The sequence below is a fragment of the Alexandromys fortis genome, unplaced genomic scaffold (genome assembly GCF_014885135.2).
Source record: "Alexandromys fortis isolate MF-2015 unplaced genomic scaffold, M_Fortis_MF-2015_v1.1 scaffold_197, whole genome shotgun sequence".
NCBI classification, from domain to species: Eukaryota; Metazoa; Chordata; class Mammalia; order Rodentia; family Cricetidae; genus Alexandromys; species Alexandromys fortis.
Window position 1 is genome coordinate 2,723,107 of NW_026068072.1, and position 15,789 is coordinate 2,738,895.

General features: G+C 50.0%; 2 protein-coding genes across 6 annotated transcripts in view; one reads left to right on the plus strand and one right to left on the minus strand.

The window, feature by feature from the left end:
- Positions 1 to 9,606, minus strand: part of Hps4 (HPS4 biogenesis of lysosomal organelles complex 3 subunit 2) — a 28,076-nt gene extending 18,470 nt beyond the window's left edge. Inside the window, exons 1-4 of one of the 5 annotated variants that reach the window (XR_007588536.1) lie at positions 9,245 to 9,470; positions 7,734 to 8,219; positions 5,994 to 6,084; positions 3,323 to 3,466 (exon numbers count right to left, since the gene is read on the minus strand). Coding sequence is in view for 3 of the 5 variants with exons in the window: in XM_050121065.1 (XP_049977022.1) it covers positions 3,323 to 3,466; positions 5,994 to 6,084; positions 7,734 to 7,774 (276 nt within the window). In the remaining 2 variants the exon portion in view is untranslated. The other 4 variants (XM_050121065.1, XM_050121064.1, XM_050121067.1 and 1 more) reach the window with 4 other exon arrangements.
- Positions 9,570 to 15,776, plus strand: Srrd (SRR1 domain containing). Its single transcript, XM_050121069.1, has 7 exons — positions 9,570 to 9,768; positions 11,618 to 11,658; positions 12,928 to 13,151; positions 13,225 to 13,323; positions 14,574 to 14,728; positions 15,076 to 15,121; positions 15,420 to 15,776. Exons 1-7 carry the CDS (start codon positions 9,605 to 9,607, stop codon positions 15,624 to 15,626), a joined length of 936 nt encoding a protein of 311 aa, XP_049977026.1. The 5' UTR covers positions 9,570 to 9,604; the 3' UTR covers positions 15,627 to 15,776.
- Positions 15,777 to 15,789: the final 13 nt, after the last annotated feature.

Genomic DNA, 15,789 nt, shown 5'->3' on the forward strand with positions numbered 1-15,789 from the left:
GTACCTGTGGTCAGTGACCTATAGGAAAGTGTCAGTAAAGAGGCTGCCTGCCTGCAGGAACCCCGCGGGAGCTTGCTCCTTGCAGCGTTGGCACAGAAATTATTCAGGACATGCTGGTGAGGCTTGAGTGAGCAAGTGGCTGGGGAGCAGGCCCCTACTTCACAGGAGATCTCTGGCAAGTGTGCAGCCTGGCTTCCGCTACCCTTCATTTTGTGATCTATGTGCAGAAGACGTGCAGTCTCTCCCAGCTGGCATTCCTCCTGGTCCCCACCACATGAGGCGATGCCTCTCACTGCACAAAGCCTGACCTAATGCAGATAGGACACAAGGGAAAAACATAATGCAATTCCTCAACAACCCAGACACAAAAACTCCAAGTCTAGGAAACTAAGGCGAAGAATACAGTGAAAGCCGGCCGTGGTGGTACATGCCTTGAGTTCGAGGCCATCCTGGTCTACCGAGTGAATTCCAGGACAGCCAGGGCTGTCACACAAAGAAACCTTGTCTTGTAAAACCAAAATAAATGAAAAAAATAAGTAGCTAGCTCAGGGAGACAGAGGGCCTTTGAACCCAGGGCCAGGTTCAATTGAAGCAATCCACACAGTCAATACAACCCCATCAAAATCCAAACAACAGTCCTCAGAGAACTCAGAAAAATAAAATTTACATGGAAAAAAAGTAACAACAACAACAAAAACAAGATCCTGACGAGATGCAATGTGAAATTATACCACAGAGCCATAGTCAGAAAACCAGCATAGAACTGCTGCAACAGCAGCCTAGGGTTGGTCACAGAGAACAGAGGGACCACCAACACCAGCACAGCTTCAGCCACCTACGCTTCCACAGAGCTCTCAGAGAAGGCAGCTTCCTTAACCAAAGAATGCCTGTGGGCCGGTAAGATGGCTCAGTGGGTAAAGGCACAGCTGCCAAGTCTGACAATAAGAGTTCAGTCCCAGAGATCTACATGGGGAGGAGAGAATCAGCTCCAGCACACTGCTGTCCTCTCACCATCTCACACAGCCATCAGAGCAGCTGTGCCAACATGCGCACTCTCGAGGACAGGCACACAGATGCAGACAGACAGATACACACACACAGACACACACACTGAATGAATGAAGGTTGTAAGATATGTGGTATTATATGTCAATCATCCAATCACTTGGGAGGTGGAAGCAGAAGATCAAGGTTGATACGTGATGTACCCATAATGAAATCATAATTAAATCATGGCATCTGTAGAATGGATAGAAATCAGTATAGTAAGCAAAATAATGGCTTTTGGTAACCCTATTCCTCATACTGGGTTGCCTTGCCCAGCCTTAATATAATGGGAGGAGCTTAGTCTTACTGCAACTTGATATGCCATGCTTTGTTGATACCCAGAAGCCTGCCCCTTTCTGAAGAGACACAGAGGAGGAGTAGAGGGAGGATGGGAGAAGAGGAGGGAGGGGAAACTGTGGTTTGGTTGTAAAATAAATACATTTTAATTAAAAAGAAGATTGGGAAAGATAAATACCACATGTTTTCTATGGAGAACTTAGGTTTATATTTTACATTTTTGGGAGGTAGGGATCACAGCACACATGTGGGGTCAGAGCACAGCTTGCAAGAGTAGGTTCTCTATGCATCTTGAGGAAGCCAGAAGAGGTGTAGATTCCCTGGAACTAGAGTCACAGATGGCTGTGAGTCACCATGTGCTGGGAACTAAACCCAGATGCTCAGGAAAGCTTAACCACTGAGCCAGCTCTCCAGGTCCATGAGCCATGAAATCAGAAAGGGGATTATGGAGATCATTAGGAGATAAGAAGACATTTTTCTTTTCTTGACAGGATCTCACTATGTGTAGCTCTGGCTGTGCTGGAACTCACAGACATCCACCTGTCTCTACCTCCTGAGTGTTGGGATTAAAAGTGAGGTCACCACACTGGGCCAAGAAGACCCCTTAAGTAGGCTGGAATGAGAGGGCCAGGAAACACAGGTACCACAAGCAGAAGCAGAGAACAACCGAAGCGGCAGCTGTGCATGAAAACGCCAGAGTGTAACCTGCTGCTGCGTGTGCTGACCCACCTTCTGCAGCTGAGCCGACCCCACTGCAGCAAGGCCGCCTTCCACAGACACCATGCGCTTCTGTCCCCCAGTGACGGGGCTGACCTGAAGTACCCATTCCTGCTCATTCCAGGTCCTTGCTCAGCTCTGGTGCACGCCACATCCTAGTGACTCCCTGGGCCTGCTCTGTGAGCTGCATCTGTGCTGGCCTCCCTTCTGCCGTGTGCTGAGGTCATGCTGTGACACTGCATGTTAACCTCAGTGCCATTACAGAGATGGTGAGCAGGAGGCTACAGAGCCACGGCAGTTCTAAGTCAGTGATACTAAGGCCAGGGCTCGCTTCTCTGGAAGGTGATGCTCGGCTAGAATGTGAGCCTGCCAGTACTCGGTGCCTTAGAACCAATGGGATGAACGGAAGTCACTAGAAATGTGACATCGTCAAGGAACCTGGAAGGAAAGGAGCCCAGGCTGTCCTGTGGTGGGAGCTGCAGCACACGTAATACGAGTACTGCTCCCACCCCCAACCCACTCAGGACTCCCAGTCATGCACACAAACTAACTGCAGTTGAAAACAAAACGGCATCCCCAGTCAGAGTTGCTGCGGAAGGGACTGGCTGCGGGAGACACTCCATGCCAAGACTCACACAAAACTAGAAATCACAGCATGTGGGACTTGATCATCTTCACGCAGACCCAGACCCATGCTCAGTCACCTGACAAAGGTGCTTAGGGATCTCAGCAATGGCAAAGGAATGCTGGGTAATGGATGAGAAAATATTACCATTGACGTCCACTCACACCACCCACAGCCAGAAAACCAGTGGGATTATAAACACAAATTTAGAAACAAAAAAATCAGACTGTTTTTAAAAATTGGCAACCAAAATAGTAGGCAATAGTTTCTAGGACTGCAGAAGGCAACAGCAACAGAGGATAACACTGACTAGATCCCATCAAAACAGAGAAGAGATAACAGCTCACCAAGGAAAAGTAATGGGCACGCTACAAACAGGGTTTCCATATACATGCACACATGCATGCACATGTACACACATACACCAGATATGTACAAATATAAATAAGTAAATATAATACTAAGAAATCTGCCACATCCAGAGCAGGGAGTATCTGGGGTGCTTGACATTGTGAGGCCCCGGCAGGGTCTCCCCTTCCATCGCAGCAGCTGGAGAGCAGCTGGAGTCCCAGGAAGGACACAAGCCTTGTCACTGCAGACTCCAACACTAGCTCCATGTCCTCAGACTTAGCTTACCCACAGGTAGTCCCCATCCACTCTGATGGCAAACTTGAGCTTCCGCAGACGGATGAGTGTGGGCGGGGTACCAGAAAGGTCCCACAGGCAGCGCACAACTCCGGCAAGCTGCCCACAGAGCAGTTCCTGTTGGTCCAGTAGGGTCTGTGGGAGAAGCAGACAACGTCTGACCTGATTGCTCTGCGCAGACCAGCACCTGCTCCCCATTTTTCCAGGCTGAGAATAGTTCTTATATTTTTTAATTTTTTATAATGATTATCATATGCGTTTCTGTGTGTGCTCGTGTGGGAGTTGGGCACGTGCACCAACGCCCTGTGTGCAGACCAGAGGACCAGTTCGGCAGCTAATTTTCCCTTCCACTACGGGTTCTGGAGGTTTATGTTTTGACCTGCTAAAGCTACCTGGCCAGTTGTGCGTGTGTATTTTGGGTTCTGTTGTTGTTGTTAAGATAGTGTCATATTTTGTAGCCCTGAGTGCACTGGATCATATGAACCATCAATGGCTGGGCTTGGTAGTTTATGCCTATAATCCCACTGACAAAAGAATCCAACGTTCAAGGGCAGGGACTGGAGAGGTGGCTCATCAGCTCAGTGATGTGGGAGTGTCATATCAATCTGTTGATTTCATTGGCTGAGCAATAAAGAAACTGCTGGCCCTGATAGGTTAAAGCATAGGTAGGATGAGAAGACAGAATAGAATTCTGGGCGGAAGAGGAAGTGAGGTCAGACTCTGCTCTGCTCCTGGAGAGACCCGACAGCTCTGCTGGAGCAGAGACGCCATGCTCAGCCCTCCCAGGTAGACCCAACAGCTCTGCGCTCTGAGGCAGACGCATGAAGCTCAGACCCACAATGGACAGAGGCTAGAATCTTCCTGGTAAGCGCACCTTGGGGTGCTTACACACATCATTAGAAATGGGCTAGTCCAGGTGCGAGAATTAGCCTGTAAGGGCTAGAGTTCATGGGCCAAGCAGTTCTTAAATGAACACAGTTTGTGTGTTGTTATTTCGGGCATGAGCTAGCCAAGTGGCCGGGGTGTTGGGGACGCAGCCCCGCCGCTCCTATTACAACAGCTCAGAATATTGGTTGCTCCTCCAAGGACTGGAATTCGATTCCCAGTATCCACATGGTGGCTCACAACCATCTGCAACCATCCAGTTCCAGGGGATGTGACACCCTCCTCTGCCCTCTGTGGGCACCAGGCACATATATACATGTAGACAAAACACTCAAATGCATAAAATAAATGTAAAAAGAAAAGAGTCAAGAGCAGCCTAGGTCATAGGGCAAGATACTATTTCCAACACTCGCACCACACAAGAGAATGGGCCATAAGGCAAGATACTATCATCTCCAACACTCCCCACCGCACAAGAGAGCCAGCAACGGGGAGTGTACTGTGGAGTCCTGGTGACTCTCGAGTGGGGCCTTCATAAAGGCACTGATGGGCTGCTGGGGTAACGGGCTGTTAGAGAACCCCACAGTGAACACAGACAGAAAATCAGGGCTTCACCACATGAGTGGCTGCACACATGCCCTGAACCACGGCACAGCCACACAGGACAGGATGTAACAAGAAGTGCACCTGCCATCCATGATGACATCCTGCCTCACAGAGCATACCATGAACCTCGTCAGGGATCTAGAGCGGAAGGTGGAAGGAAATCCGTTGACAGATGTCACTGATGTCACCATGAGAATGTGGTCATCCCAACCCAGAGCACGGCCTTTTACATGGCAGCTCAGCAAGGTGAGGAGCAAGAATACAGGATGGCTGGCACGTGCGGAATAATATTAAAAATGGAACTGAGCACAGACTAAGCAAGCGGGCTATGGGTGTTGTTAGGGTTCTGGTAAGGGGGATGGAGGGGAAAGGAGAGAGAGGAAGGCAGGTAGGGTCAGTCACCGGAGTAATGTCAAAGAAACAGCAACAATTAGGGTCTAGCTGCAGCACCTAGTGACACTAGAGAAGTGCTGTCATGCATGGTCACCCCATGAGGTATGATCATGACACAATACACACGTGACCTGACACTGATGGGCAGGATGACACAATGTCTAGAACTTGCCCTAAACTTCCCTGGGGAGAAAGTAAGAGAGCTGTTGGAGCACATAAACTCTGCAGAGTTCACAGCTACCGACACTAGGATGGCACCTAAGAATTGTAATAGTCTCTACTTTTCGGTTTGAATAAAAGCTTCTGGAGGAGACAGACAAAACCTCCTGCTCTGCGCCGGGTGGTGGTGGCGCACACCTTTAATCCCAGCACTCGGGAGGCAGAGGCAGGCAGATCTCTGTGAGTTCGAGGCCAGCCTGGTCTGCAGGAGCTAGTTCCAGGACAGACTCCAAAGCTACAGAAAAACCCTGTCTTGAAAATCAAAAACAAACAAACAAACAAACAAAAAAACACAACAAAAAACCCTCCTGCTCCAACAGAGCTAGGAAAGGGGAGGGTTGAACTGCTTGGGAATTAAGATCAAGACAAGAGTACTGCCTGGTGGCATGGGCCTGTCAGCCCAGCAGCGAGAGGCCGAGAACTCAGTGAGAACCTGCCTCGAAACTCAAAAGATAAACAGATAGAAAGAGGGCTGAAGAGAGCAGAGCATGCACGGGGCCCTGAATTTCATACCCAACATGTCTTAAAAGAGGCCATGTGTATGGACGGTCCTGCTTACCTGGGAGGGGTAGAAGTAGCAGATGCCAGCTCTGGTAGGGTCTCCTTCCCCCTTTACCTTGGAACCATCATACAGAAAAAAGTAGTTCCACCTGGTAAAAGAACAGAACGGAGCCATGGGTCTCTGCTGGTGACAATGCTAAATTTGTGACACTTCCTCTCTTGTCTCTGGCTCTGCGAAGGCTGGATGCTTAGCTGCCAGGAAGAGCCCAGCAGCCACAAGCAGATAAACCCACTCACTGCAAGTGCAACACAGGCAGACTAAAGATCTGCCTGGATCCAGCTATCGGCCTATCTGCAAGAGGAAGCAGTCATCCCTGCAGGGAACCAGATCACCCACTACAAACTGCTGTGTAAAACCCTTACCCCCCACTGCGCCCCCAGCTGCACATGCTGCCGTGCTTTCTTGCTGTCTCTCTAGGTCTTCACTGCACTTTTCCTGAGCATGCTGGTGGGAAACAGCCCTTTCCTGAGAACTCAGATTCATTTAACAGATGTGTGTGGAGGGCCTGCAGCAGACATGCCCTTCTATAATGGGAAACAGTAGCCTCTGAAAGTTGACAGAAAAACACCGAACTGCTCTCTGGTCTCAAAACCTTGCCAGCAGCTCAATTTTGCTTCCTCCCCACCCTTCTAGATTCCTCAACATAAAGGAATCTTTCTTCAGAATTTCTAGTACCTTCTGCACTTTTCTAAAGACTTCCACCCAACCCAGACAGGTCTCACTCTGTAGCCTAGAATGTCCTCAAACTCCAGAGCCTCCTGCCTTTACCTCCCTCCCAAGTTCTGGGACTACAGGCTCAGCCAGGACTGAAGTTGACATCACCTGATTGCACAAGGTGAGCTAGGCAGAGACAGGCCTTCAGTTTTACTTCTTAGATTCAGAAAGCACACCGAACAGGCCAGAAGAGCCCATCAAGGGGACACAATGCTGTCACTGGAGCTGTTTTCAGAGGACTAGAGGCCCTCCCCTGGCCCTCCCACTTCCCCTTTCTCGTGACAGACACCTGTCCCAGCATCATCCATTTTCTCAAGCTACAGGACTCAATGTGCAACTGGCCAGCCGCAGGTTAGACGGTGACCAAACGCCCTTGTGAACTTCCAGAGCCTACCATGGACCACCCACTCACCCCATATCCTCCCCACACTCTGAAATCGGCCCTGCTCCTCTAGGTTCACCGTAGCTCGGGCATCATTTGGAAGGGATCCACACGTACTCAGTTGCTAGGTCTGCTGAGTCTTGTTTAGCCACACCTTACACTGTCACCTCAGGAGCATTTGCTTACCCAGGTTATGAGAAAGGATGAAGCTACGGAGGGCACACGAGGGAAACATGTCAGGCAGACATTGTGCAACAGCCTTAAGAGCCAGACTGGCTAAACCTCAACTGTAACCATCCTGCCTCTCCAGACACAGCCACACCCAGGCGATCAGACTGGCTGCGCCGTCACAGTCATCTACCCACAACGCCTGAGTTGCAGCCTGAGAGGCGTTCTGGGTTACACTTATCCTTGCTGTACTAGGGATGGGACCCAAGGCCTCTCAGATGCTAGGTGAACACTCTACCACTGGGCTATATCCCCAACCAAAAACTTGTAAGGTCCCAACACATCAGCCCTGGAGAGAAATGGTTCCCACGTTTAATGAGGTTTTTCTAAGCAGAACAGCAAAGCAGCTGGCCCAAGCTTCCAGTTCACTCAAACGATCCCAGAAACACCTCTAGGCAGGCCTTGACACTCACCACGAGGCTGACTTTGTCTCTGGGGGGGTGGGGGTGGCCATTTACTCTCCAGCTGGCCTCATCCTTCTCATCTGGTATTCCTCCGAGAAGAACTTCTCCACGCACACTGGTGTCCCCAGTCCAGTGACTCCAGGTGTGGTCCCGTCAAGCAGTTTCTGCCACTTGCTTACTGTCCATTCAATACGAAAATGCAACTTCCCTTGGGAGCAGGTTCATTTCCAGAAGTATCTCCGCATCTCTGAGAAATTCAGGGGGAAACAGACTGAAGACGAACTAAATCTATTCACCAAGTCGGATCCATAGTCTGGTTTCAGGAGCATCCATGTGGCTGTCTGCACTGGGACCTCTTCCATCTCCTCTCGGGGAGGTCCACGGGAGAGAGAAGCATGTCAGATGGGCACAGCTTCTGACAGGATCTCTAACTATGAAGAGCTGAAAGCCATCCAGTGAATTCCTTCAAACAGTTCATACACCAGTGCCTCAGCTCTGAGGAAACACAAAGAACCAATTCTTTCAGAAACCAAAGAACATGCATGTGACCCACAAGGTTCAATGAACAGATGATTTCAAAACAGCTTTCAAAACTATATTTCAAAATAAAATTTAAAAAAAGGTGGGTAGCAGAGACTTCAAAGCCCTCTCGTTTTTCAGCAGAAAACACTGTCAGCCTTGCAAAAGGAAAATTAAATAACAAGTGTGAAGATTCTGGGTGTTAAAGAGCCACACAAATCAAACAACTGCCGACGTGATAATAGAACCTAAATTAAGGAACTGGCTGGCACTCGAAAGCCTAATCTGAATGTGTGCAGCTTTTCAGGGTGCAAGAAGACTTTCAGAGTGCCCTTCAATTCAAACTCGCCCTGGGAGAAGACAACTCAGTAGACCGCAGAATACCCAGTCAGAACGGAGCCCAGCCTCACTTGCTCTAATCCTTGGCTCCTCTGAGGGAACTGTCCAGAAAAAGGTGGTTCACGGCATTAAAATTACAAAATCTGACAGTAATCTTCCACTGCCGGGATAACACACCAGGAGGAAACACAAAAATGGTTTAGTCCACTTGACAACCCTTCACTAATTTTCATCTACGATCCTATTCCCACTTCTCCGGTTAATTCCCTCAGGGACACGGTCTCCATAGCTAGCCACAATTCTGCCATCTGTGGAAACACAGACAGTGTCTTAAAGTATCTTTAGGGAAGGAGACAGGGAGGCAAAGGCAGGCAGATTGCTGAGTTCCAGGCCAGTCATGGACCCTGTCTTAAAAGCAAGAAAAGTCCCTCAGGAAGAAGGAAGTGCCTGAGGGAGATCCCCTATGAACCTGAGGAAGGCCTAAAAACCTGTCATCTCGGTTACATACAAACACCTGGCTCCAGAGAGTGCACAGGGCATCTGTGCCGGGGCATCTCAGGTCTTGAACCCACTCCTCCCTTTCCCAAAAGCCTGGTCGGAGGACCAAGCAGCTAGTTCTGAAAGGTCCAGATGAGGTCAGTGATCATCTTGTGGCGAGTGACCTGAAAAGGTCCTGGCAGCCTGGGAGGTGACAGCGTAAGGATGGTCCAGGCGCGAGTCGAGAAGGAGGCGTGGGAAGTGGCCCCCGGAGTCAGGAGCCGGGCTGAGGGTCGTGGGAGCCGGGAAGATGCGGCCCGAACGCTCAGGTCTCACGCCCGCCCGCCTGCCCGCCCGCCCGCCGGGGGCCCGGGCTCCGATCGGCCTGCGCGACAGCACCCCAGCACCCAATACCTACACTCAGCAGCCCCACGATCACGCGCGGTCCCACCTCCCGCCTCTAGAGGCTCGGCGATGACGTACGAGTGTGACGCGACGCCATTGGCGAGGCAGCCGCTCTGGCGCGCAATGGTGACGTCAGTGGCATGGCGGCCACCGTGGCGGCTCCGGAGACCTGGAGGGCCGTGGCTCCGCGGAAGAAGCGCTCAATGGGGAGGCGGCCGCGGCGGGACGAGGGACGTGTGCTTGGGCCTCAAACCGAGCAGGAGCCGGACAGCGAGGCTGTGCTGCGCCGCCTGCGGGAGGCCAAGTGAGTGCAGGGCGTAGAGGCCATTCCATCCGAAAGTGGGTGTGCCAACCCGCAGGGGAATGCTGAGCTCCCGCCCGATTGCACTGTAGCAAGCTATCGGTGAAGCTGCCATTCCCGTTACTGCAGTTACGACAGCTTGGCATTCTGTGCCTCTGTTTGCCGTTTTTGAAACCGAGGTGGAAACATTACATAGGGTTGCTCAGAGCATTAGGTGATGTATTGACCATAAAGTACCTCCTGGTACTTGGAAAGCTCCAGGGCCCGAATTTCGTGTTCGTGTTATACCCTATATTGATTGATTTCTTTAGTTTTTGGTTTTATATATTTGAGGTTGAGTCGGGCATATGTCACGGTGAATATGTGGAGCTTAGAGGACCATTCCTCTCACTGCATGGGTTAGGATGATCAAACTCAGGTTGTCAGGCTTGGTGGCAAGGGCTTTCACCTTGTGAGCCACCTTCCCAGCTTTGGTTTTGCGTTTTGTGAGACAGGATCTCAATTTATTGTTAAGGCTAACCCAGCAGGCCTGGAACTGGAGGAGATTCTGCCTGTGTCTCTCCTAAGGCTGCAGTTACAGGTTAATGCTATTGTAAATCGAGGTTGCAACGTGAACACAGTTCTCAGCATTGTTATCAGTGGTTTACTGAGCAGCAGCTGTGTGCACAGACTATGGCATCCTATACACTTCACAGCTCCACTAGGATCTTGGACACTCAAAGACACATTCAAAGATCATTGTTGCAGGCCCAGGCCTTGGTGAATCAAACCCCATGCTTCTACCTCTCCTTTGCTCTGTACTTTCCTCCGCAACCATCTCTCTACATCTTGGACCGTGCCTCATTACAGGACACATAGACAGTGCCCGCCATACACAGGTTACTCTGTGTTCTTGCCTTTTCTGGTTGTGATCTTACAGAGCTAAGTTACAGATTTGGGTAGCGTTTCAGATGGGTCGGAATACTATGACAAGCGTGCCACGTTAGACTCAAAAAACAGTGGTGACCCAGAAGTTATCTCGGAACAGAAATTACTGGCTGTGGCTGAGGGGGCAAATAGAAGCAAGCAGGAAATCTCCAGTCTCTGAAGATCAGGGAGATGAAGGGGCCTAGGGCCTGAAGAATGCTCAAGGCCCTCACCAGATAGTCAGTGTTTCCTCAGCTTCTTCAGAATCTCCCAGAGCTCCCCGCTTCTCCCAGCACCCCTACTGGGGTGTGATTATCACTCCTGATTCCTGAGCATAGAGACTCTGACCCAGGACTACCTATATTTTCAAAGTGCTTTAATGTATTAGGTTCTTCTTTCCCTTGTGAGGAGCATAGGGCTCCTTTCCTCTTGTGTCCCCTAAGCACTGTCTCAGAGTGTTCTCATTCATTGTTGATTGCTTTGCCCTAGGCGGTAGAAAGCAGTTGACTTGAATAAAGACCCAACCCTTGGACTTTCTCTTCGACTTTCCCTTTAGGATTATTTATCATGGGAAAGCTGTTTCTTGAGTGCCTCCTGGGTAGCTCACTTCGTCCCCCCCTGCTAGTTACAGTCTTGAGAGAAGGAAACTGAGTTTTCAGAAAGGCTGTATTCAGTGACTTCCCGGTATCTATTGAGCTGCATCTCTGCCGGGCCAAAGATGCAGAACAGACCCAGACCATCCCTGGGAAACCAAGACCAGGGCCTCTGCATGAAGGTCCTTTTTTTTTTTTTTAAATCTCAGCAGTCTGTATCCAGGCCATGGGCACGTCACTCAGTAAGGGCTAGCTCTGCATTAGACAGTCCTACATCTTCCATGTATCTGGCTCATGGCCAGGGCTAGGATGGCCTAAAAGAGACAGGAGATGACCATCCCCTTTCTTCTCAGGGAGGATCTTCAAATCTCTGATTTCTGCAGTTCAGCACTGGGTGAGTACATCTGGCATGGGTGGTGGCATGGGAGTGGAAGGAGGGCAGAGGACATTCTTCCTTGAAGGGTGTTTTGCTCCACGGCCTTGCTTTAGCACTTAGCTAAATCTGAAGTGGAGATGGTAGTGTATGTATCCTGCCGTTTATAAATCCTGTAGTTATGCCAGGCGGTGGTGGCGCATGCCTTTAATCCCAGCACTTGGGAGGCAGAGGCAGGAGAATCTCTGTGAGTTCGAGACCAGCCTGGTCTACAAGAGCTAGTTCCAGGACAGGCTCCAAAACCACAGAGAAACCCTGTCTCGAAAAACCAAAAAAAAAAAAAATCCTGTAGTTATGAGAATTAAATAAGGTGATAATTGCTTGGCTGTCACGCCAAAGGCAATAAATGTCATAATCAGGATGGCTGAATTTTCTTTTTATCCTGCTTTTTCCTTGACATTACAGGGCAGACCTTCCCCCTTGCAGTTATGTCTTTTTTCTGGGTTTTTTTTTTTTTTTTTTTTTTTTTTTTGCTTNAGACAGGGTTTCTCTGTGGTTTTGGAGCCTGTCCTGGAACTAGCTCTTGTAGACCAGGCTGGTCTCGAACTCACAGAGATCCGCCTGCCTCTGCCTCCCAAGTGCTGGGATTAAAGGCATGCGCCACCACCGCCCAGCCAGTTATGTCTTAATACAGTGTGTGCCAGCATGATTCTTAGTGAAGGATGGACCGTCTTTACATTTTGTATCAGAAGCTCCCATTTTAATCACTCAGTGCGTCTCATCTGCAGGCTGCATCCCCAGAGTTGGATTGTTAAATATAAGGCAGCATCAAGCTACCATCGAAGAGTGTTTCAGGGTTCTCTTCCCAGCAAGGGCATAGACAGTTTCGTGTACAGCCTTATGTCACCTGGGGAACCTGTGCAGAGATAGCTTTGCCACCTTGGTGATCAAAAGCAGCTTGCTCAGTGCGGGGACAAATAGCATCTTTTGTTTTTGATAGTAACCTAAATGGAGGGCCAGGAGGTGGTAGAGACAGTGGTTTTGAACCTAGCCACTCAATTCCCTCTTTAGAGGCCATCCGCATCCTGCACACTGCTTCCTGACAGCACAGACGCCTCAGTCACATGGTTTTAGATGTAAACCTTTTACATCTAAAGCTCTTAGTTTTGGAACAGTTGAGTTCAGATTCCCACCTCCAGTGGCCTGGACATAGGTCTCAAGCAGCTTTGCTCTGGGTGTTGAGGCCTGTTGTCCCATGCTCTGATCACATTTGGGGAAATGTTCTTTCAGAAACCATCACCCAGTGTCTTAAAAAACAGCTGGAGCAACTGCAGGGCCTAACAGAAGCCCTTGGAAGACTGAAGCTCAGCTCCTCACCTGGTGGGTCAGGAGAGCCTCCAGTCACGAGCCCCTTCCCTGTGACGTGTGTGTGCTATGGCCTCGGGAACTTTGCCTCCTGCGCCACTGCCCGGAGTCAGCTTGCTTTCATGCTTCTCTTCCTGGAGAAGTGCCAGGTGAGCTTTGTCGTCTCCTGCCCCTGGCATGGTGGTGGTGTGCATGAACTAAAGCAGCCTTCTTCCCATCCAGATCCCCAGAGGTCACTGCTGGGTCTATGACCCTCTGTTCAGCCGCACTGAAGTTTCGGTGCTCACTGCCCTCGGTTTGACTGTCCTCAGTGAGAATGAGGTAGGTGCTCTCCTCCATCCACCCACCTCTGCCACTGGACAGGCTTTCTGGGACTCCGTACCTCACCTGGCCTTCCTAGAGCCTGTGGAGGAAGTCCAGTAGTGAAAACTTGAATCAATACCATGAACTAATGTGTTAGGTTTGCAAAACCCCTAAGTCCTCAGCTGTTCAGAGCACTGACTGCTCTTAAGATTCCCAACACCTGCTGGGCAGTGGTGGCGCACGCCTTTAATCCCAGCACTCGGGAGGCAGAGGCAGGTGGATCTCTGTGAGTTTGAGACCAGCCTGGTCTACAAGAGCTAGTTCCAGGACAGGATCCAAAGCTACAGAGAAACCCTGCCTCAAAAAACAAAAAAAAAACAACAAAAAGAAAGAAAGGAAGAAAGAAAGAAAGAAAGAAAGAAAGGAAGGAAGGAAGGAAGGAAGGAAGGAAGGAAGGAAGGAAGGAAGGAAGAAAGAAAGGAAGGAAGGAAGGGAGCGAGAGAGGAGGGGAAAGAAAGAAAGAAAAACACTGGTATAGAGGCTCACAACCATTTTAACTTTAATTCCAGGGGACTTGATGCCCTTCTGGCCCTTGCAGGCACCAGGCACACTCATGGTGCACAGACATATGAACAGAACAATAAAACATGTAAAAAAAATTGAGAACAAACCGCAACAACAAAAACACAGAGGGTGGAACCTTGTAGGTCCTGTTGGTGTTGTTTGTGGGTTCTGGGGATCTGGCATGGTTGGATGACAAGCATTTTTACCCTGCCAGGAAGGGCTTTGACAGGGTCTCTGGAGCCCAGGATGGCCTCCTCAGCCTCAGGATCCTGCTGCTTGAGCAGTGATCCTACAACACTCACTTCAGACCAGCCTTTGAGTGCAAATGAGTGTGGTCTGAAGCACCTATAACCTGCAGGGACCAAGTCCAGCAGCAGGGTTGGCTTGTGCACTGAGAGCCACAAGGGTTGTGCCCAAGACCACAAGCAGCTCCTGTGGAGGCAACCACAGGAAACCAACATGCTCATGTCTGACCAAAGGGAAGCTACAGGGGGAGGAGCGGAGAGGGAAGAATGGCCAGACAGTTGACAGAAGAGGTGACTGTGGCCCCACTGTGATGAGCATCTGTAGTGATACATAGAAGACTCTGGAATGTAGGACATGGGGACAGTCATCACACGGGTTCCTGTCCTGTACAGCCACCCATAGAAGAGATAGGGTTTGCACACAGCTCCTTAGCACCCATTCTGCTACCGCTTCCACAGGAAGGCAAGCGCAGTGTCCGAGGCCAGCCCACTGTTTTCTACATGCCACACTGTGGCACAGCTCTGTACAACAATCTGCTGTGGAGCAACTGGTCCGTAGAGGCCCTTTCCAGGGTGCTCATCATCGGCAACAGTTTCCAAGGCCTCAAGGAAAGGTGAGACCCCACTGCCGGCAGAAGAGCTTCCCCAGGAGGAACTGCGTGACAGGTTTAAAGCAGATGTCAAACCCTGGGTCCAACTTAAAGCACTTAAGGAATCTGCAAAGAATTGCCAATTCTGGGGACAGTGTGTTTGAGCAACCACGCTTTCCAAGTATGAAGACCACAGTCTTGATGTTTCACAGTGCCTGTCCATGCTGTCCTCTTCCCTGTAACTGCTTATTGGGCATCTCATTCCACACCCCACAACCCTTTCTGAATTCATCTCATTTTTCTACCCTTTACAACTTGAAAGAACCATCCATATACTTCCTAATTGTGTATATTTTTTTTTTTATTTCTAGGTTGTTGACAAGGATTCTGCAGAAAAATTATCCCTACATCGCAAAGGTGTCTGAAAGAGTAGTTGGGTAGGGGGTGGGAGTGTAAAACCACACTACCATTGATGTTTCTGAGCACACAAAGCATGATGTACTGGCAGGGGCTTTCCCCTAGAACAAGTCAGAACCCAATCCCCTTCATTCTTAGAGTGAGTCCAGCATTTCCATGGCCTTCGGGATTAAAAAGCATTGAAATATAAATCCCCATTTCTTAGTTTTCAAAAGGACAATGGGGTGGCCAGGTGGAGGAAAAGTATGCCAGGAGGGCAGGGTCATGCCTAATGCCTGTGTCTGGACCCTCCACTCAGATTCTGAAAAGCCTGGAAGAGATCCCACTGCCACAGACTCCACGGTACATGGACACCTTTAACGACACCTCTGTTCACTGGTTCCCTCTACTGAAGCTGGAGGGACTGCCCAGGGACCTTTGGGCATCTCAGGAAGAGCCTGATTACCAGGACTGCGAGGACCTAGAGATCATCAGAAAACAGACAGACTCAGCTCAGCCAGTGTAGCAGGGCAGCTCCCTCCTGCCACCTGCGCCAGGAGCCATGGTGCAGACCATCCTTCTCTGCCCAGCCAGGAATACAGCCCTGGCTGGCGGCATCACATCTCATCCTGCCCTGGTGCTGGTTTCCCAAATAGAGAATCATTTGTAAAACCGGTTTAAAGTGCTGT

Coding starts and splice junctions, on each gene's coding strand:
- Srrd (XM_050121069.1), top strand. CDS start 9,605: ATGGCGGCCACCGTGGCGGCTCCGGAGACCTGGAGGGCCGTGGCTCCG. Junction 14,729..15,075: donor TTCCAAGGCCTCAAGGAAAG/GTGAGACCCCAC, acceptor TTTTATTTCTAG/GTTGTTGACAAGGATTCTGC. Junction 15,122..15,419: donor ATTATCCCTACATCGCAAAG/GTGTCTGAAAGA, acceptor CCCTCCACTCAG/ATTCTGAAAAGCCTGGAAGA.